This window comes from Dendropsophus ebraccatus, chromosome 1 (assembly GCF_027789765.1).
Source record: "Dendropsophus ebraccatus isolate aDenEbr1 chromosome 1, aDenEbr1.pat, whole genome shotgun sequence".
NCBI lineage: Eukaryota > Metazoa > Chordata > Amphibia > Anura > Hylidae > Dendropsophus > Dendropsophus ebraccatus.
The window spans coordinates 47,914,179-47,935,614 of record NC_091454.1 but is presented as its reverse complement, the minus strand read 5'-3'; the positions used below and the strand labels follow the sequence as shown (position 1 = coordinate 47,935,614).

General features: G+C 39.9%; 1 protein-coding gene across 1 annotated transcript; it reads right to left on the bottom strand.

Moving 5' to 3' along the window:
• Positions 1 to 4,898: 4,898 nt before the first annotated feature.
• KCNMB1 (potassium calcium-activated channel subfamily M regulatory beta subunit 1) lies at positions 4,899 to 21,147 on the bottom strand. The gene is made up of 5 exons (XM_069954327.1): positions 21,000 to 21,147; positions 15,427 to 15,561; positions 12,617 to 12,820; positions 8,130 to 8,325; positions 4,899 to 5,262 (listed from the first exon to the last, which is right to left on the bottom strand). Exons 3-5 carry the CDS (start codon positions 12,748 to 12,750, stop codon positions 4,978 to 4,980), a joined length of 615 nt encoding a protein of 204 aa, XP_069810428.1. The 5' UTR covers positions 12,751 to 12,820; positions 15,427 to 15,561; positions 21,000 to 21,147; the 3' UTR covers positions 4,899 to 4,977.
• Between the last annotated feature and the right edge of the window lie 289 nt (positions 21,148 to 21,436).

Here is a 21,436-nt window from a genome sequence, read left to right as displayed (position 1 = left end):
AGACGGAATCCATTACTAAGTCGGGGCCTAGTGTTAGCCGGTATAAAATGGCTAACACTAACCCCCCATTATTACCCCAGTACCCAATGCCACCAGGGGTACTGGGAAGAGCCGGGTGCCAGTGGTCCCGGAGCGTCAAAATTGGCGCTCCTGGACCGGGCAACAGCAGGCTGGTAAGATTTAGGCTGTGGAGGGCCTAAAACAATGGCTCTTCCCACCCTGGTGTTACCAGGCTGCTGTCGTTTGGTTTTTAACCCGGCTGGTTATAAAAATAGGGGGGAACCTATGCGGTTTTTTTTTTTTTAAATAAATAAATAATAAAAAAAACCTCATAGGGTCCCCCCTATTTTTATAACCAGCCGGGTTAAAAACCAAACGACAGCAGCCTGGTAACACCAGGGTGGGAAGAGCCATTGTTTTAGGCCCTCCCCAGCCTAAATCTTACCAGCCTGCTGCCGCCCGGTCCAGGATCGCCAATTTTGATGCTCCGGGACCACTGGCACCCGGCTCTTCCCAGTACCCCTGGTGGCATTGGGTACTGGGGTAATAATAGGGGGTTAGTGTTAGCCATTTTATACCGGCTAACACTAGGCCCCAACTTAGTAGTGGAAGCCGTCTAATAGACGGAATCCATTACTAAGTCTATAAAGTAAAGAAATAAAGACAAGACACAAGTAAAAAAAAATTTTTATTCAAATAAAAACACCCCCACACCCCTCATTGACCATTTTATAAAAAAAAACAACAACAAACAACCGCTGGTCATCGACGTAGTCCACGGAATCCGACGTAATCCACAGGATACCGATATCTGAAAAACAAAAAGGGAGAAACACACAAAAAACACACAAACAGGAGCACAACACCCATCATTGTGAGCGGTGTTGTGCACCTTACAGTATGCAGCATCTTTACTGATCGCTGCTTACAGTCTGGCCCCCAAGGGGTTAAGGGAGGATGTATTGCATCCCCCATAACCCCGTGGGGGCCAGACTGATTTCAGACTGCACCCATCCCAGCAAGGAAGGGGTTAAGTGACCCCCCTTCCTTGCTGGGAGGGGTGCAGTGCAGGGGAGGGGGTGGGGAGAGCTCTATACTCACCCCGATGTTGTCTCTTCGCTGGTCCGCATCACAATGAAGTCACTGTGCTGCGAACCCGCTAATTATATGTGCGCTCAGCCGATCAGCCAATTCTAAATGTTTCTTCTAATAATGCTATTGTGATAACATAATTAGAAGAAACATTTGATGTTTTAATTAAAGTAAAGTGATGATTAGTACAGAATGCTCTATTGCTGGCAAGATGAATTAACGGCTTAATGGAGCTTCCTGTACTAATTAATATTTAATTAATAAAACACATTTTCGAATAAATAAAATCAGTTTCGTTGTTCAATAATTTAATTTAAAGGAATCCATCATTGTGCAATTAAATATACTGTCAAAAAATAAATATATATATAAATATACATTTATTTATATATATTTATTTTAACAGTATATTTATTTGCACAATGATGGATTCGTTAGAATTAAATTATTGAACAACGAAAGGGACTTTATTACAAAGAAAATGTGTTTTATTAATTTAATATATTAACTATTAGAGGCATCGGCATTCGGCATCATTGCCGGCTATTTTTGAAGTACTCCGTACGGACCGTCTGTCAATCCATGGCCGCATTTCCAGCCGCAAACAATGGTCTTGTTCATTTTTTATGGGTCCGTTTACGATAGGGCCGTAGATTCATACATAGTGTGCACTGTGCAGCCGTATATCGTATACTTTCCAGCGTACGCATGAACCCGGAAAAATCCGGCCGATGATTTACCGCCCGCAATACAGCCGCACAGATACAGAGTGTGAACCTAGCCTTAGGGTGCGTTCACACCTACAGGATCAGCTGTGGATCCTGTAAGTGTGTACGTACCCTTAGGGTACAAACACACACAGCATGTACGCTGCGTATTTACTGCTGCAATACGCAGAAGATACGCAGCAGATACGCAGCAGATTAGATCTAAATAACTGAACACAGCATCAAATCTGCTGCGTATTTGCTGCGTATCTGCTGCGTATCTGCTGTGTATACGCTGTGTGTGTTTGTACCCTTAGGGTATAAACCCACACACCGTATACGCAGCAGATATGCAACAAAAACGCAGAGGATTTGTTGGTACAGATTTGATGCTGTGTTCAGTTATTTAGATCTAATCTGCTGCTAGTTTGCTGCGAGTTTGCTGCGTATCGCAGCAGCAAATACGCTGCATATACGGTGTGTGGGTTTATACCCTTAAAGTAAATTTGTCAGTCCCTGCCCACTGAACTGGCAGTTCTAATGGATTATTTAATTATTATTATTATTATTATTATTAGATAGATATCAATAAAAGCAGCCAGAACACACCTTTGTTGCCTGTGTCTGTGTTTCTATTTTTATTACAAAAAACTTTATTTGGGCTGTGGTTAGTGTCAAAGAGGCCTATAGTTAGGCCTCGTCTCTTTGACACGAAATTCATAAAAAAATATATATATTTTTTTTATGGAAGGACAAAACACGAAGGCTTACTATCTATTTAATATCTATCCAGCGGCACCACCCGGTTTTTGACAATCAGGACAACAAGGGGCTATGGTCGCCATCTTCGGCTTATGACATCACATGAATGATAATATCACCATATGATGTCATAGATGTCTCTGTGATGTAATGGTGATCATTAAAGGAGTATTCCCATCTCAACTAATATGGTTAAACTTGTAGGACTCATCAAGTTAAACAGTTTTGCAAATGCGTTCATTTAACTTGCCTCCTTCACCTGACATGCCTGCCATTTCCCTCCCTTTGTTGACAGGTCATTGCATAGGTTATCAACCACCACTCTACTCTAAAAGTAGTGGTTGGACACAGCAAGAGAGAGAGAGAGAGAAAGAGAGAGAGAGAGAGCACAGGTATATAGATATATGGGGGAGATTTATCAAACTGGTGTAAAGTAGAGCTGGCTCAGTTGCCACTAGCAACCATTTAGATTCCCCTTTTTATTCCTCACAGATTCTTAAAAAATGAAAGGTGGAATCTGATTGGTTGCTAGGGGTAACTAAGACAATTCTACTTTACACCAGTTTGATATATCTCCCCCATAGTGTGTATACTTGGGCCAGGTTCACACACAGTATGACACCGGCCGTTCAGTGACATGGTGTCAGTGAAGTTCATCTCGGCTGGAACAGCAGTACTGGCGGGATGTACTTAATTACTTTAGAATTGGGATGTGGTCACATTCCGGTGTGCCCGCATTCCAATTACCCGGTTCGCACTTTACCTTGTCTGCTCTGTCAGTCTTGTTCTGCTTCTATTCAATAAATAGCGTCCACACACAAAACTGACATGGGAGTTTTTTGTGTGGCCGCAAGGATACCCCACCGGAGTGTATTCAGAGTGTATACACTCCAGCCGGGATTCCATTACAACCAATACAATGTATTTTTCATTTAATAACGTCCGCTGTTACAATGGTCGTTACTATATAAAAAAATACATTGTGTGAACTTAGCCTTATACTTAGCAAGACCATTACTTTTAGAGCAGAGTGGTAGTCGGTAACCTAGACAACTAGGGAAGGAAAAGACAAGGTATATCAGGAGAAGGAGGCTAGTTTGGTGATTGTATTTGCCTTGTAGTGCCCTACAAGTTTACCTCTGTAAGTTTAAATGGGAATACCCCTTTGAGCCCTAAAGGGGCAGTACAATTGTACAGTATGCACCATATACTGTTTGTATGAAGTAAAAAATAAATAAAAAAAGATTTCACTAATTGACTTGGTAACAGCTGGTTAGTTTTTATTTTTCCCATTAGCAATATCCTCCAGCTATGGATTTTTTTTCCATACATATTTTTGCATAGCATTATGAATCTGAATCTTTTTTTGGATTCAGGCACAGCTTTAACCAAAAGAAAGTACATTTAAAAAACATACACACCTCTAACATTTGCCTTTTTGTCTTAAGTATAACATTATACATTTTATTTACAAGCTTTTTGGTGATATCTTTCAATGAATTACATTTCTTTTTGCAACATTTACTTTGTGCATGGCCTTATGGAAGAGCTGTTTGAAAGGCATTATGGGTTACCTAATGCTTGAATTGTATTGCTAAACGTATTGCTAAAGGTTTGAGTACATGCTATATTTTTAGCAGAATGTTAGTTTAATTGGTCTGGTCCTCTGAATTCTAATCCTAAAGATGGGCCATTAATAAAATAAAAAAATAAAAAACGTCTTCTGAGTTTTCTTACATCAGTTTTAGGTTATGTGAAAAAAATAACTGTATTTTACAAAAGTACGTAGTAAATAATGAGCTTGTTCATTATTTGGATGGCCGTAGTTATTACAGGCTAATTTCCCATTTACTTAATTGGAGCGCATTATTATGTAGAATATAGTTATATAAAATATACGGCCTTGTTTTAATCTTAAAATTAAGGTTGCATTTTTATGCTATTTATGCTGTGTGTGTGCCATTATTATTATTATTTACTAGAAGATAACTCCCTCATAGAAGGACAGACTCGTATGCTGGGTGGTCCTGCAGCTCTTGGTTATACACCAGCAGTTTTAATCAATAAGAGCTTTGCAGCAGAGGCAGATGCATACTATGCCTTTATTACTGTGTCTGGTCAGATCCTAAAATCAGTAACCGATGCCAAAATCAAAGCCAACTCATTCACTCAGTACGTCAAACATGCACACATGTACATGTAACAAACCAGTGACAGGTACTGTAAGTAAAATATATAAGCAAAATCAATATAAACTATATCTTTGTATATCATATCATATAGATAATATTGTGCTTAGTCGTTTTTTACAGGTTTTTTTGTGTGGTTATGACTTAGAAGAATTGTGTTAGTAATACCATAAGCATGTGGGGTTAACATGTACACATAGATTGCATATTGAAAGAAATTCACAGAATCAATTACCTGCTCTGTTTGCTTGGACAGAAACCATGGCAAAACACTGACTTATTTTTACTATAATAACAACAAAAAGTCCAACAGTAAACATTGATGTTGGCCAAAAAAAGTATGAAATCATTTTTTGAGGTCCAAATTTCCTTACTAAAATAATGCTCTTCTGTCTCCCTTTAGGATCAAAGTAGCAAGCAAATGAAGATGACTTATTGAATCTTCCCTGAATTTCTTGTACATGCATTTCCACTTCTGTGTAGTTTTCCTTACAGTCAGGAATGTAGGTGCACTGTAAAGATAAAAGACAATGAATATTCTGTTAACTATTTACACAGTATAAGCAAAGCCCTAAAGAATATCCTAGGTATCTGTGCAATATCTTAGGACCTGTGACCAAAGTAACTTACATATAGATAATCCTAATATCCCTACATATGGGTAATCTATAGGTAATATAGGTAATCTATATGGGTAAACATATAGGTACCTAATCCTTATACATGGATGGTAAAGACAACTACAGTGTCCCAGAACCCTATCTGTACACTGCTGCTGTATGAATATACTGTATGTCGGGCAGCAATTTCTATATTTTTATTTCAGGTCTAAAGGGTAATCTGGAGATGAAGGATGTTATACTGCATTTTGGTCTGTAGATGTCATTCTCTGCTCTTCTTTGTAAGCATGTTGAATGTGTACATAAGGGTTAATTGTGTAGGACATGTTTTTCTATCTGTTCCACCTGCTTGAGAATTTGTTTCTCAGGTGATTCCTGGGTTGACCAATCCCTGTAAAGGTCACCCAGCAAATGTTACTTTCCTGATTGCCTAACCTATCAGAGCCCAGACATACTGCACGTAACCATCCATTGATACATGCTGCAGTCATGATTTAACCACGGACTGTAATGGGTTAAACTACCAGGATCAGAGGTTTCTCCAGTCCTGGCCAACTGTTCAACTGGCATATAAAAAACAAGCCTTATACACAACAACAAAAAAGGTTGAAAACAATTAAAAATGGAACAATGCATTATCCCACTACAATATAAACAAAGACACGTATATTAAGTTTTTCTATGTTTGCTTTGTCAGTTCAGTAGTAAAGTGCTCTGACTGTTTAAGAGCTCATTGCATCATAATGAATTATGATGCAGGGAGTTCTGTGATGCTGGTTTCAAACAATTTGCTGGAAAACTGTCATTATGCTGGGGTAGCTCTGTGGTGTTGTGGTTGCTTGCGTGGGTGAAGGGGTCACTTGGGCATTCGTCACGGTGGCCAGAGTGGTGTTGGAACCCACTCCCGGACAAATGGCCACTGTGCTTAAGGTTTGAGGATAACCCAAGGGTGTATAGGTGCAGGTGTGACAATATAGACCAGAGTCCAATAGCTTAACCAGGATAACTTGGTTTACTGGTAAGGACTTCAATGCAATACGTTAGGTACACTTTTGTAATTTCAGGTGCAGGCAAGAGGTAGTAGCAGGAGTTGTAACAGCAGGGTAGACTAGAGGAACATCTTAAGGGCCCTGTCCAATATAGCAATGTACTCAGCTGGGATAGCGTAGTGGAAAACAGAAGTAGGAGAAGTAGATACTCATACTCATGTATAGATTCTCTAATCTGACCGCCTTTTGCCCTACAGTGTCGGCTTCCCATTCTAATATGGTAGTACGAGGTCCCAGGACACTGCATTGGGTTGAGCAGACTTTCCAAGACTTCCCAGAAGAGTCGTGCATTACAGTAGGATATGTCAGCTTGAAAAAACGCTATTAGTTCTACATGGGTCAGTACCTAGCTGTGGGTACTGCCCTGTGTCTTGTAGAAGGTATTCCTGGACAAGGTTTTTCTCAGAAAACGTCACTACCTGCAGCACTGCATGCTAGCTGTAGTCACTGACATAAGTAAAGTTAAAGGGAACCTGTCACCCCCCGTGCCGGGGTGACAGGCTCCCAACCCCCCGCTACAGCCCCCTATACTCACCTGATCCCGCCGAGTCCCGCTTCTGGATCCGGTCGGGTCACAGAGATCTCATCCGCTGCAGCCCGGCACGCGCTGAGAGATGAGTCCAACGCTCATAGAGAATGACGGAGCGCTGGACTCTCCGTCATTCTCTATGAGCGTTGGTCTCATCTCTCAGCCCGCGCGCCGGGCTGCAGTGGCTGAGATCTCCGTGACCCGACCGAATCCAGAAGCAGGACCCGGCGGGATCAGGTGAGTATAGGGGGCTGTAGCAGGGGGTCGGGAGCCTGTCACCCTTTAAGTCTCTAGGTCCCTGACAAGGGTTCTGGCCTAAGCCAGGCCCTAGCTTCACTGCAGCAGGAAGTGTCTGTGTCTCTCCACCTCTACTGACAAAAGACAAAATACCCTCCTTCCAGGAACTATCTCCTTTTTATAGGGGCAACTTAGCTAGTGTGTGATTGCTGGGGCTGTGTGTGGACAAGTAAGAAGAGAGGTAATAGGAGGAAAAGTGAGGGAAAAGAGCCTGCATCTGTAATAGGACAAACCATAACATAAACATTTTAACCCATTATTCCTCCTATGCTGTGTACAGTATACACATAGCACATAGAAGAAATACAAAAGTGACACCTAGTGGGGAAAATACTTAACACACTCTCCTTCATCACCTTCCGTGTGAAACCTGAGAGAGTTACATTACCCAGGTGCAATAAGACTTAGTGGAACACTTGTGCTGGGACACTACAGCAGTTGTGCCAAAGCCAGAAGTGGTTTCAAACAGGATGGGAAATATAAAGGGAGGACATCTCTTTCCAGCTGGATCCCCTTCTGGTTTTGGCATGAAATCTGCTATGCCTTTTTTCTTAAAAACTGTCATGTGTGAAGCCACTGGCCAGCATAACAGGTAATTGTTCCTCCCATGACGTTGCCAGCACACAGACCGTATATCACTGGCAGTATATTGTGTGTGGATGAGGCCGAAAACTCTGAATGTGCTGGAGCAGCCTAAGGGGATATAATATAGCCAAGAAACTGAGAATAACAGATTGATAAAGTAAAAAGTAATTCCTCTGGTTCTTTCATAATTGGTCTCATATAACAGTTTAACAGTTGTTCCACACATTTACTAGATGTAATATCTGATGTATACACATTTATTGTTAACTAACCGGCAGACAGATAAAACTCCGTACTACCTTGTTATTCCATTCTGAAGACTCCTCTGTGTGATATAACATAAATACATCTTCTGAAAAATTCAAATTCACCAATACCTCCAGGCAGGGGTATTTTAATATACTTTCTGGCTTTGTATTGGAATTATGAATACAGTTGGCTCGTTCTTTGAAAGTTGCTTGAACAAGGGTACATGTAGTTTCTTCAGTCCACACACTAGGAAAACAAGTGTCATTATGTTATTCATTATGTAATTTGTGGTGTAAGGCCATTGAAGCAGCACACAGTATAATATACCCTTATAGATACATAGTTTAGTACAGTGGTGGACAAATGCACAACCTGCTTGGCTGAAAAGGAGACCAATGTTATAACTTTTAAAGTCTAAATGATTCTATCTGATACAGCGAGTTAGCAATTTACAGTACTTTTTTTTTTTTTTTTTCCATGCTTTAACCCCTTCACGACCCAGAATGTAACTGTACATTCTGGGTCGGGTAGGGGAGTTCAGAGGGAGGCGACTCCGCTCTGAACCGCCACAATCCCGGGTGCTACTAATAGCCCGTGACCATGGCAGTTCCAATCGGACCACGCCCGCTAAAGACCCATTTAAATGCAGCTGTCAAAGCTGACAGCTGCATCTAAATGAGATTTTCTTCCCCTCCGTGATGGTCTAGTGGCATTCCCCCCCCCCCCCCCGGCGATGCGATCGTGGAGGGGTGAGACGTTCAACTTACCTGGTCGGGCCTTAGCGTTGAAATGACGCTGATCCCGGCTTTGTATTCTATCGTTCTGGTCTGCAGCAGACCAGACCAAAAGAGTACCGATCTAATGGATCGGTGCTCTATTATATACACAGCATTGATCTCAATGGGGAATTCGTATTACTGTGTACAAAAAAAAAAAACGTTTTTTGATTAATAAAAAATTCCTTCCCCTAATAAAAAATGTAAATCACGTTCTTTTTCCCATTTTATAAATAAATAATAATAATTAATTAATTATTAGTAAATAAATAAACATATTTGGTATCGCCGGTAAAGCCGTAAAATAAAAGTTATACAAGTTACATATCGTTGTAATCGTACCGACTTGAGGAACATAGATAACATATCAGTTTTACCACAGTTTTTTTTCCTGTTTCGCAGCATATTTTATGGAAAAATTAAGTCTGCCATTGCAAAGTACAATTAGTGGTTTGTGTGGGTTTGTAGGTAAAAAAAAAAGGAAGTGCTCTGGCCTTTTAAACATGAGGAGGAAAAAACAAAGTCAGGGGCCCTGACGAAGTCAGACACACATAGGGTGTGCAGTTCGGAGCCCCATCTCAGAGTCCTGGGTGATATGTGATCTTTATTTTGGTTATACGTTGATTCCTCTGTTTGGAGTATTTTGCCAAATTATGGTTACTGTTAGATACAAGTGTGTTTTCATGAACTGATTATTTATTTATTTATTATTCATCTGTGTGGGCACTTGCACTTTCAATAGGTTTACATACAAGGTTTCTAGTTTACGCCATGAGGATTGTGTAATATAAGTCTACAGGGCTTTGATTGAGAATTGTTTGGGGTTACAGTGGGAGTGATAGTTATATTTCTATATGTCTCCCTTGTGATGGTTTACCCTTTAGTGGCTTTTTAAGTGTTTTTAACATGTACAGTGGTACCTTGGTTTAAGAGTAACTTGGTTTAAGAGTGTTTTGGTTTAAGAGCTCACAGTTTTTCAAAATTGTGACTTGGTTTAAGAGCATTGCTTTGGTTTAAGAGCTCCCTGTACTGGGTGGGAGCGTGAGTGGGGCAGGGGCATGGTCTGCATAGCGGGGTCTACAGCCCTGTACTCTGACCCAGGAAGTATGCCTCACCTAATCATAGCAGATCCACTTCGGGCTAGGGCTTACATCAGGGGACAGGACTGTGGAGGTAATCTCTTCATAGCTGTAACACTTCTCTCCCTGAACAGAGAGTGCTGCATGCATGCACCCAAATATGTCCTGCTCATTCCTTCACTCTCCCTGCAGTCTTTGTCCACCCTTGTGTTTCCTATCCTCTCCATTACTGTACAGTAACTTATAATATGACATATTCTGCTGTTTCTGAATGTTTATTTCATTTGTTTTACATGTTATTCAGAATAATAAATCATTATTTTGGGGTGTGGAACCAATTGTCTGCATTTCTATGATTTCTTATAGGAATATTTGCTTTGCTTTAAGTGTGGATTTGGATTGCAAGCACGGTCCCGGAACGAATTATGCTCGTAATCCAAGGCACCACTGTATTTCCATTTTGACATGTTTTTTTTTAATTTTTTTTTTTTATGAATAATAAAGTTGTTATTGATTTTTTCAGATATTTGTGTGGTTTTATTGTTTCTCTGTTCTTAAGTGGTAAAATTTTCTGTAGTTGGAACATTGGCAGCATCCACCTATATTTTTTGTAGTAGCTCCCACCTTTCTTTTTGTATAAACATCATACATTACCTAACTATGTTGCAGGCTCCTGCACTCCTCTTCCTCCCGCTCCAGCAGCAGCTTCGGTGCGGCCTGTCTGAGCTGACAGATCGCTCAGCCAATCGTTGGCTGCGGCGGTCCTGGCCAGTTATTGGCTGAGCGGTCTGTCAGCCAACAGGCCGCACCGAAGCTGCTGCGCGCGCAGGACCGTGAGGAAGAGGAGCACAGGAGAAGCCCTGCAACATGGTTAGGTAATGTATGTTGCTTGTGGAATCGTCGGTCTCCCGCTATTCCACACAGCGATGCGCGCGTGGCGACTGATTTGGCCGATGATCGCTCCGTGGAATAGGCCCCTTACCCTAGCATAGTTTTTTAGCCAAGCTGTTTTAGGCAAAAGTTGTGGAAAAAATTGTGTAAGAATTATCATTACATTTGTATATGCCTAATAGTAAATTTTGCACAAGGAAAGCAATAATATACACATTGCGCAGATGATACGTTCCCCCATAACGTTATGGGTGATCAGTATGTTTGTAGCTCTATCTATCACTGAATTATATATATGCCTACTTGAGAAAACTATCCACATAGAAGTCCATTTTTCAATGCAATTATTGCCATACTTCTTGTATGTTTTCTGACTATGACAGCAGCTGCAACGAGACATTTTGCTGACTTACAAATACATGTGTGTAGTCAGGGGACCTTTCTGTATAATAGTGTTAAATTATTAAGAATTTGCCTTGAGCTAAACTTTGAAACCAGAATTTATACAATTGCATTTGTCTTAATTATTTTAAGGCTATGTTCACACATAGTATTTCCATCAGTCTTATTTCAACCAAAATCAGGAGTGAAACTGACAGGGCAAAATTATCATGGAAAGATTTGCACAGTATCTTTGTTTTCAACCCACTCCTGGTTTTGGTTGAAATAAAACTGACCAAAAGACTGACAGAAACTGACCAAAAGACTGACAGACTGACAATGAAAAAAGAAAAACTGTGTGTGAACAAATAAAAAATAACCGGTGTTTGCAATAGGCATCCAGAAATAATTGTTATGATCATTATTTTTATGTCCGCACAGACGTCCGGCATTTTATACACTGTGTGCATTTGATGTCCGTCATTTCATTGACTTCAATACATTGCATTAAAGTCGATTAAATTGCAGCAATTTCAGATTGCTTCTTTGTTTTTTTAATTTAAGCGATAATCTTTCCAGGTATATGCAGGCAAGGATCAAACAACTAATGAAAAATTTTTTGTATTTCATTAATCACATCCTTTGAGTTGACCATAACGTTTGTTTGTAATGACAATTGTATGTATACTAGAGTATACAAACAATCATAATTGCAATCGTAAGTGCTATCTTAACTAATGATTGTTGTTCTGAGTATTATGGTGACTGATTTCAGGTCGTTCCAAAAAGCGCTAGTTTGCAATTGTTTATCGTTAGTCAAAGAAAATGAAAAATCGCTTAGCCTAGTAGAACCCTAGGCAAAGCTGTTTGGGGCGGAGGGGGGGGGATATGTTCCTTAGGCACAGTGATGTAAGAATGCAATGGCAAGTGCAGGATAAGGTTGCCAGTTGCCTGTAGGTGCTGTATTTCCCCTTCCTCTCCTATCACTGCAGTCGCAACTGTTGCGACAGATAACTTTGCATTACTATGAGCTTTCATAAAAAAGCACATGTTAAAATTACAACAGAAATGCAAAGTGTGAACTCGAGGGTCCAACCACTGCAATGTTAAGACTCCTTTCTTTGAAAGGAGCGGCAGGTTGACATGTGTACTTCCGCTCCATTCATTGACATTGTGAACTTCGTAAGGTAGCCAAATGTTGCGCTGCTTCATTTATATAGAAATGTTTTTTTTACGCTGCCAATTCTCTGCAATTGAATAATAACTCTGTAAAAGGGCATGGGCAGAAAATGAATTTACAATCAGTATAGTATGTAACCATCATAATATTTTTCAAATGGGTGGTACATTAAAGAATAAGTACTTCTCCATAAGTCACAAACAAACTGAAATAGATTAAAGATACAGTACCTTTTTATATATTTAGGTAGCACGGTCACTCCCAGTAGAAAAAACATCATGACAGCACAGATAATCATGCCAATGCCCAGACCGACTGCTCGTGTTTCCCCTCTCTTTTGGGCCATAAAAAGTTTCTTTCCCATCGTTCATGCATTTAGGTCTTGCGTCAATTATTCAAATGATGACAAAACCTTGTGATCCCTCTCCTTGTAGCTGTAGAATACAGAATGTAATGATTACATCAGAGAGAACTATGACACCCGTATAAGGGTATATTTTTACAGATGTATCCTTCCATAGGCACTGACAGTCACTTTTCCATAGACTTAATTGTAACACATATTAAATAAAAAAGGGCAGATTTTTGTACCATTTTTGGACTGTAACCCGAATTTCCAATGACAGGAGCGACTGCATGCAGATTGGGTGAGGAAACATAAGGACAGGCTGACTTTAATACCCACTACCACACACACACACACCAGTTATGTAGATAGGTATTCCCATCTAAACTGAACTTGATACCAAGCTAATCACTGGAGGTCCGACCACCTGACCCCCAGTATTCCCGGTAACAGGGACACACTTGCCCTGCAATGTGGAGTGGAGTGCTAAGTGTTGCTGTCCTTGGATTCATTAGGGTCCTGGCAGTTAGATCCCCAATGGTCAGCTTATCATCCCTTATCCATAAAACAACAAGCTTTGATGGGAATATGCGACCAGTAGGTTGTTAATCCCAACCCCCATTACATAGATTTCCTCAGTAGGAGTGTGTGCAATATATAGGGGAGAGAAGTGTGGACAGCGCTCCATAGTGTAAAGTCTGATGGCAAATGTGTAAAGGAAAGGCGAGAAATTGGAGACTCTCACCTGTGAAGGTTGTGCATATGGAAGGCACAACACTCAGTAAAGCATGTGTGTGGACCGCAGCCACTCCCAGAGACCAAACCGGTAAGCAAATGATCAAATCCTCCACTCCAAAAACTCTGGGTAGGTACAGGCGCAGGTCCAAGATAGGCAAGATAAAAATGGATGGAACTAAAAAAATATTTATTAAAACAATGACACTTGTTTTAATAAATATTTTTTTAGTTCCATCCATTTTTATCTTGCCTATCTTGGACCTGCGCCTGTACCTACCCAGAGTTTTTGGAGTGGAGGATTTGATCAATATATAGGGGAAACATCTTCCCCTTAAAAACAGAGCTCAACATAAATAGCTGCTGCAGAACATCTTTGGAAGCAAACGTGTCAGTCACCTGATTGCAGAAATTACATAATAAATACCACTGAAGTGCAAAATCGGGACAGGGCAATATATGGGGAACACATTTTCCATGTGTAATCGGGTCTTACAACTAACGAACACAAAAATAGCATAAGTAACAGCTGTTGCAGAACATAAGGGAAGCACACCTATCAATTACCTGACACATCACATACACAAGCACACACACACCACTATATCTATTCACACACACAAACAGAAGTACATACTTTTGCACACATACAGCACACTACATACATACACTGACACAGGCACAGATACTGATACATCTTCATCTACACAGATACATCTATTTGATGGTCTAAACTGACAGTGTGGTGTATTTTTATTTACTTGGTTTCTTTTTTATGATCTCTTTTATCTGTTATAAATGTTATAAACTTCAATAGAAGTTTATTTAAAAAAAACAAACATTTTTTTCTTTATTATTTTTTTTTTAGCATTTGGTAACATTAAAATGACTTTGTACCAACAATCTGTCCCCCCTCCCCCCCTAAAGCACTTGTACCGTTGGATAGCTGCTTTAAATCCAACATCTGTCCTGGGGTCCGTGCGTCTGGGTGATGCAGTAATTGCCCTAAAAAAAAAACATTTAAACTTGCAGCCCTGTGTCAAACTGCCGTGGCTTCCAGAGTCCTAGGCCTGCACCGCCTTTCCTTCCCTCCTCCCGCCCTCTTCACCATTAGGAATGCCCCTGCGCAGGATTTCTCTTAATCACCACTTGTCTGAACACTGCACATGTGTTCAAACAAGTGATGATTAGGGCATGGGCATTCTTAATGGTGATAAGGGCGGGGAGGAAGTTCGCAGAGGTAGTGCAAGCCTAGGGCACTCTAGGCCATGCCAGAACAATAACTGCATCCCCTGCCGAACAGACCCCAGGACAGATTTTAGATTAAAAGTAGGTATCCGGTGATACAAGCAGTTTTGGGTGGCAGATTGTAGGTTCAGAGTCGCTTTAAAGGTATATGCTGTACACTAAAAAAGTACACTAAAAATGTTTTATTTATTGCTGCGGCTACAAAGAAAAAAAATGCATAATCAGCTACCTTGTTCCCTTGGGGGTTCCCCTAGCACATCCCATTAAATGCTGGCCGCTACTTCCAAGGTGGACTCCTTTTATCAATGATAGCCTAATTAACCAATCACTGGTCATAGTTGTGACTAGCCCTAGAAAAAAATTAGGTGACTGGCCTTTCATGCTAGTCACTGTAGGACATGCACACAAGAGACACATAAGAAGCAAACAAAACTTCCTGTCTTCTGCAGCTCACTTGACAGTCCTCCCCTAGGTCCTTCTTACAGTAATAATTCTTGCAACTGTTTGATCACTGTCATGGGCAATTGTGGGTTGTGACCCAATTTATTTCTTTTAGTGGCAATGACTTGTCGAAATGTCAACTTTTGAATACTGTACTTGGTGCTTTCTTTACTTTATTCCCCGATCCACGCTATATACGTATACATCTATGATCTTTTTTTTTGTCCTATTGCTATTTCTTCTTCAGTCAGTGTCTATTCATTCTATTACCTTTTCTGATCATGCCATCATTTCTATGTCCCTTGCACTTTTGCTTGCAGTTTTCTTCCCAACCACTGTCTTCGAGGAGGTCTTTGTTCAAGACCCTTCTGTCATGGAAAAAATATGCAAGGATCTCACTACCACCTAAACAGAAAAAAAGCAAAGAATTTAAAAAAAGAAAATGGAAAAATTATTATCAGCATCAACATGCAAATCCTGGAAACTGCAGCAAATAAAAACTTTGGGTGAGATAAATAAAAGTGTGTGCACCAGAATTTTGCCACAATTTGACAGATTTGTAAAACAAATTTGAGTGGACATGCAAAAAAGTCACAGATTTTCAAGCAGTCTGAGCCACTGTTAAATCCCTGATGCAGTTCTAGGCTATGTTCAGACTACGTAAGAAAGTCTCTGAAAAGATCATTCCGGTCGGTACTGCAGTACTGGCCTGATGATCTTTAGCCCTGCAGAGTTCTGATGAGGGCGCATCAGAACTCCCCACTGCATACTATGGAGGGTGCCGCTGGAGCTTTATAGTGTGCACTGACAGGGTTTTCTGTGGCCACTATTCACTGACATGTCAGTTGTTTGCGGCGCCGCTAGGGATCTCGGCCGGAGCGTATACTATGCGTATAGGCTCTGGCCGGGATTTCATAGACGGGAAGGCAATGTACATTTTCCTATTAATCACGGCCGTTGTACAACGGCCGTGGTTTTACGAAAATATACGTTGTGTGAACTTAGCCTTAGGCTAGATTCAAATTATGTATTTTTTCTGCAGGCCTTTAAGGGGGTTTTACCTCCCCATATTTCTTGTAGGGGCCATTTATATATTTAAATAAATTAATCATATCTCCCTTTAAACGTCTCTTCTCTAGACTAAACAAATGTAATTCTTTTAATCACTCCTCATAACTAAGATGCTCCATTCCCCTTATTAGTTTAGTTGCCCATCTTTGTACCCTCTCCAGCTCTAGAACATCCTTTTTATAAATCAGATTCCACAACTGGACAGCATACTCCAGATGAGGCCGCACCAAGGCTTTATAAAGCGGTAATATTTTATCCCTGTCCCGAGAGTCCATGCCTGTACATGATTCATTTGTACATGATTAATTTTTTCTTCTTCTCATGCTTTTGTCTAAGAGTTAGACAGTTTTTATTTTATAGATACTGAAGTATACCTTCTCCTAAGCCAAGGTGTGTTTGATTAAATGCTGTCTGTATTATTGTAGCTTGGGTACAGGCCCATCAGATCTCTACTCACCCAGGCCACAAACTCACAACTGCTTCCTATTCCTGCTATACTTGTCAGTACAATTAATTTCCACTAGAGAGGTCAGTGATTCTGAAAAACCATTAGATAAGCTAAGTCTTTCTGTCCTACACCCTACATTAGTTCCCAGAATACTGAGCTAAGTTATTCCGCTCCCTCTTCTGCTGTCAATGGTGTCTTATCTAAGTACTTCCCTATTACAAATGGAACCTTCTAGGAACCCTCACCCCCTTATACTCTTATATGGAGTGCATGGTATTTTTTATTTCCAATATCTTTGTCCCCTTCCTAATCTTCTCATTAAAATTAACCTAAAATGTCTAAGACTCACTACATTTTCCTATCACCTATCATGCTCTTTTCCCCTGCTGTCTCTTTTCCATTTCGGTTATTAAAAATGTCTTCCTAAAGCACCTGACAGTTTATGTGATTGCCCACATCTCCAGCCTCCAGAAACTCCGCTCCTTTCTTCTATTCTCTCAAATAAGACCTAGGTTTCTGATCTAATGAAACTTTTGCAAGGTGAATGCCACAAAAACATATCCCAATAAATTATGGTAGAATTGATGTTTGTTTTTTTCAGTCATGACATTTCAGTCATGACATTTTCAAAAAATGGCAGCCCAATAAAGAAATTTTATATGACAGCATCTTGGTAATAGCCCATGATTCAGCCACAATTATTTTAGCTTTGAGCTGGCATTGTTCTTTAGTATATAACATCTTTCACTTTATTGATTGCTTTTGTAACAGACCCAATAAATACAATAGTAAACACACTTCAGATAGCAACATATAAGATGATGAATTACTCTCATAAGTGAAACAAATCACATTAAGTATCTCAGAAGTGTCTACAGCACTGCATATTAAAAAAATATATAAATAACAACTACAAAAGAACAGATATGCCTTCCTTTTTATATCATTAGTTGAAATTTTGTAACAAATAGTATTTTTTGACTCTGAAGATACCTAAAGCATAAAGCACAGGCTTATCAGAAAGGTAATAAGTGTAAAAAGTAGAGTTGTAGATCCGCTGTACCACCGCTAGTGATGGACTAAGCTGCACCAGGGAGCGGAGTCTAAGGGAACGCTGGTCTTTACCAACTTCCACCACAAGGTAGGATGGACATGCTGCAGCAGATGATCCCCAGGTCACTACCCCTGGCTTGGCTTGTTAGCGGGGGCCACGTAGGCAGATGGCAGGAATCACAAGCAGGCAGTAGCGGATTATAATAGGTTTGGGGGGCCCATGACCACCCAAAAAGACATACTTTAAGTGGTGTATTGTCTCCTGACTACAGTTCTGCCATGATTTGCAAAAAAAAAAATGCTGCTTTTTACTGCAATTTTGCACAAATCAGGACATCATGACATTATCTATCCTGTACTATGAACACCATGCTTGTGCTGCCATTGGTACAGTGGGGAGGGGGGCAAGCCTTGTGAACAGCCCGGGGCCGAATGGTAAAGTTAATCCGCCCCTGTGGGCAGGAACCACAAGAGATTAAACCCTTATACACCCGAGAACCACGACCATTTATTTACAATTCAGATGCAAGATATTCTCTTCTGAAACACTACACCTACAATGAATACCTGTGCCTTGACAAATCAGGATCGAAACGGCGTTGGAGTGTGAGGTGGGTGCAATTATTCTGGGACACCAGGTTTGATATAGCACTACTAGCTTTTGTGCATCTTAAATAACAGAGAGGCGGCACGTGCTCGCCAAAGGAGGTGGGTACGCGCACCAGTCAAAAGGAGAACAAGCAAGAGCATGTAAGGCGAATTGCGGGGCTGAAGAAACGGCAGGACTGGGCCCCTGGGGGGGAAAACTGTTGCAGCAGCAGTCTGGAGCATAGGACACTGCCGCAGCCATTATAATGAAATTTCTGGAGGCTTTAAGTGAACTTTAAAAGAAGAAGTCAGAGGAGTGAATAGCTCTGCATTACATTGACATATGCCAAAATTGGTCAGGTCCTAAAAACAGGCAGTTTACTGAAATATCCATTTGAGAGGCTTAAAGTGTCATTGTTGTTTTAATTGGTCCGGGAGTATTCAGACCCATACCGATCAGGAGATTGAAGTTAGAAAAAAGTGTTAGAAGAGAGAGTCAAATTTATAATGGAACTTGATGGAGCCCAACTCTTTTTTGCAACTGCAGCGCAGTCTTCTCCCCGTTCGTTCACCAAACACTCAGACCCGGACCGATCAAAACTTTTGACATGTCTCTATGAGATGTTAACATTTTTTTGTAGGGACAGTGACACATTAAAGGGGTTGTGTCATGAAGAAAACTGTGCCTTTATTTAGAAAACTGTGGACTATACAGTTCATTATGTAAGATGAAACACATTTCAAATATACAAGCCTTTCTTAAAATGTATCATTTGAAAGATTTAGCCTTACTAATCCTCAATGTTCCTGTTTTGTTTTGATAAGCTGTTGCCCTTGGTTGGGCATCGAAGTTGGGTCACTCATACTCAGTTTTTTTGCAGTGTCCTACCTGATCTGTACTATGCCTTGTCTCCACATGCAGACATGGGGGATTGTGGGAAAGTGTCTGCACTGTTACATGGCAACAGCAAGGTCACAGTTTTTGGCTATGTTCACACTACGTATATTTGAGGCTGTATGTTTGAGGCTGTATAGCAACCAAAACAAGGAGTGGATTGAAAACACAGAAAGGCTCTGTTCACATAATGTTGTAATTGAGTGGATGGACGTCATTTAATGGCAAATATGTGCTGTTATTTTAAAACAACGGCTGTTGTATTGAAATAATGGAAGTTATTTACCGTTATATGGCGGCCATCCACTCAATTTCAACATTGTGTGGACAAAGCCTTTCTGTGTTTTCAATCCACTCCTGGTTTTGGTTGCTATGAGGACCTGACATGAGGGCCAAATACAGCCTCAAATATACATAGTGTGAACCCAGCCTAAAGAGGAAACAAGGAAGTAAATAGGTCCATGGAGGAGAAAAGCTGTGCAGTGATGTAACACAGACAAACATAAAAAATGTGAGCTTTAAAGAAGTCTGGCCAAGTACTTTTTTCTTTTTTTTTTTTTAAGGTAGGGGCAAAAACAATCTCAACTCCCCTCTTAACCTGGTTGATTGACTAGCTGCTTAGCCAGTCAGTGACTGGGGCAAGATGTCGCTTCAGTCACTGATTGGCTGACGGCCAGTCCATCAGTATTTTCCCCCGAGTCGTGACATCATGACAACTCAGGGGAAAACGCCTTCCAGCTGGGGTCCCAGGGCCGGTTGAGAGGCATGAAGAGAGTATTATGTTCCCCCCTGCCCCTTCCTTTAAAACAAAAAAGTACTTGGCTGGATTTTCACTTTTAATGTGGGGAGATAGTCAGACCATTTAATCAAGAGGAAGCTCTTTAAGCCCTTAAGCCCCTACACAGTATAATGGCCTTTTTTCTTTACTTAGAACGCAAGAAACTGGTATTCATTTTGCTGTTAAATTTCTTTTCTTTTCTTTTTTGTCTTCCCATAATATAATGTGGCATTGTTTTATTGTTCTTTTAAGATTTCTGAGAACAAATCTATCATCTATCTATCTATCTATCTATCTATCTATCTATCTATCTATCTATCTATCTCCTATCTCCCTATCTATCTATCTATCTATCTATCTATCTATCTATCTATCTATCTCCTATCTATCTAGTTATTCTAGAATTTAACTGTTGCATTTACTTAACACAATCAGAAACACAAATGTGCTTTTATGATCATGACACTAAAAATACAGAACTATGAATAATTTAGAATAGGACAATAAAAATAGACAAAAAATACTAATAAAAAATAGATTATCTATCTATCTATCTATCTATCTATCTATCTATCTATCTATCTATCTATCTATCTGGACACCAGTAGCTAACATCTTTTAACCAAAACAATAACAGAAACAACTGTAGTTATTAACGTACAATGCGGTACTTAGGAAATGTCATGTTATTCAATAGGTATTGTAGACATTGCTCAGTAGATATATTGCATACTCCACCCTAGTACATCTGTATAATGAAGCAGTTTACATATATAAATGTAACTGTCAATGTAACATTAAAACGTTTAGGTGACATGCTGCATTATTATTGTAATACTTATCTATGTACTTATGTAGTGATCACACATGTGATATAAAACAGGTCTAAATAAATTAGTAATAAATGTACATACAATAATGAATACAGTACATGAAAATAAGTTGTCATTTAGATTAAAGCCATTTTCCTTATATTATTGTAATAGGGTAACTCCATAAATTATACTTACAGTGTATGGTAATGCTTTTGTTGTTTCTTAAGGTTCTGCTCACTTTTCCATATTCCAGTAAAGAAAAAGTGAATAAGTGTCCAGTAAAGTAACAGATCTCCATACACAGGACGGCTATTCTTGGCCGGCTTCTCTCTGCTTCCATTAATCACAACAATTAAACTCATCTTTTGGCCATAAATGGTAAGGTATGAATCTCTCCTATGCCTCGACCACAGCTCGCAAGAAATTAATGCTAAGCAGCTAAACTGCCATTAAAGAGTAAAAAAATAGTGTTTAAATATTAAAATGCAGATTTTTATGGTCTCTGTTGCACTTATTGCATAACATATCGAAAGACAGTCACTTATTTAAAAAAAAATATACATTTAGGAGGCAATAGGCGCATTTAAATGTGCATTAGTCCATTTTCAACCATATGAAACACTTTTTTTAAT

Coding starts and splice junctions, on each gene's coding strand:
- KCNMB1 (XM_069954327.1), bottom strand. CDS start 12,750: ATGGGAAAGAAACTTTTTATGGCCCAAAAGAGAGGGGAAACACGAGCA. Junction 8,326..12,616: donor CTACCTAAATATATAAAAAG/GTACTGTATCTT, acceptor TTGTTTTCCTAG/TGTGTGGACTGAAGAAACTA. Junction 5,263..8,129: donor CTTCAGAATGGAATAACAAG/GTAGTACGGAGT, acceptor TTATCTTTACAG/TGCACCTACATTCCTGACTG.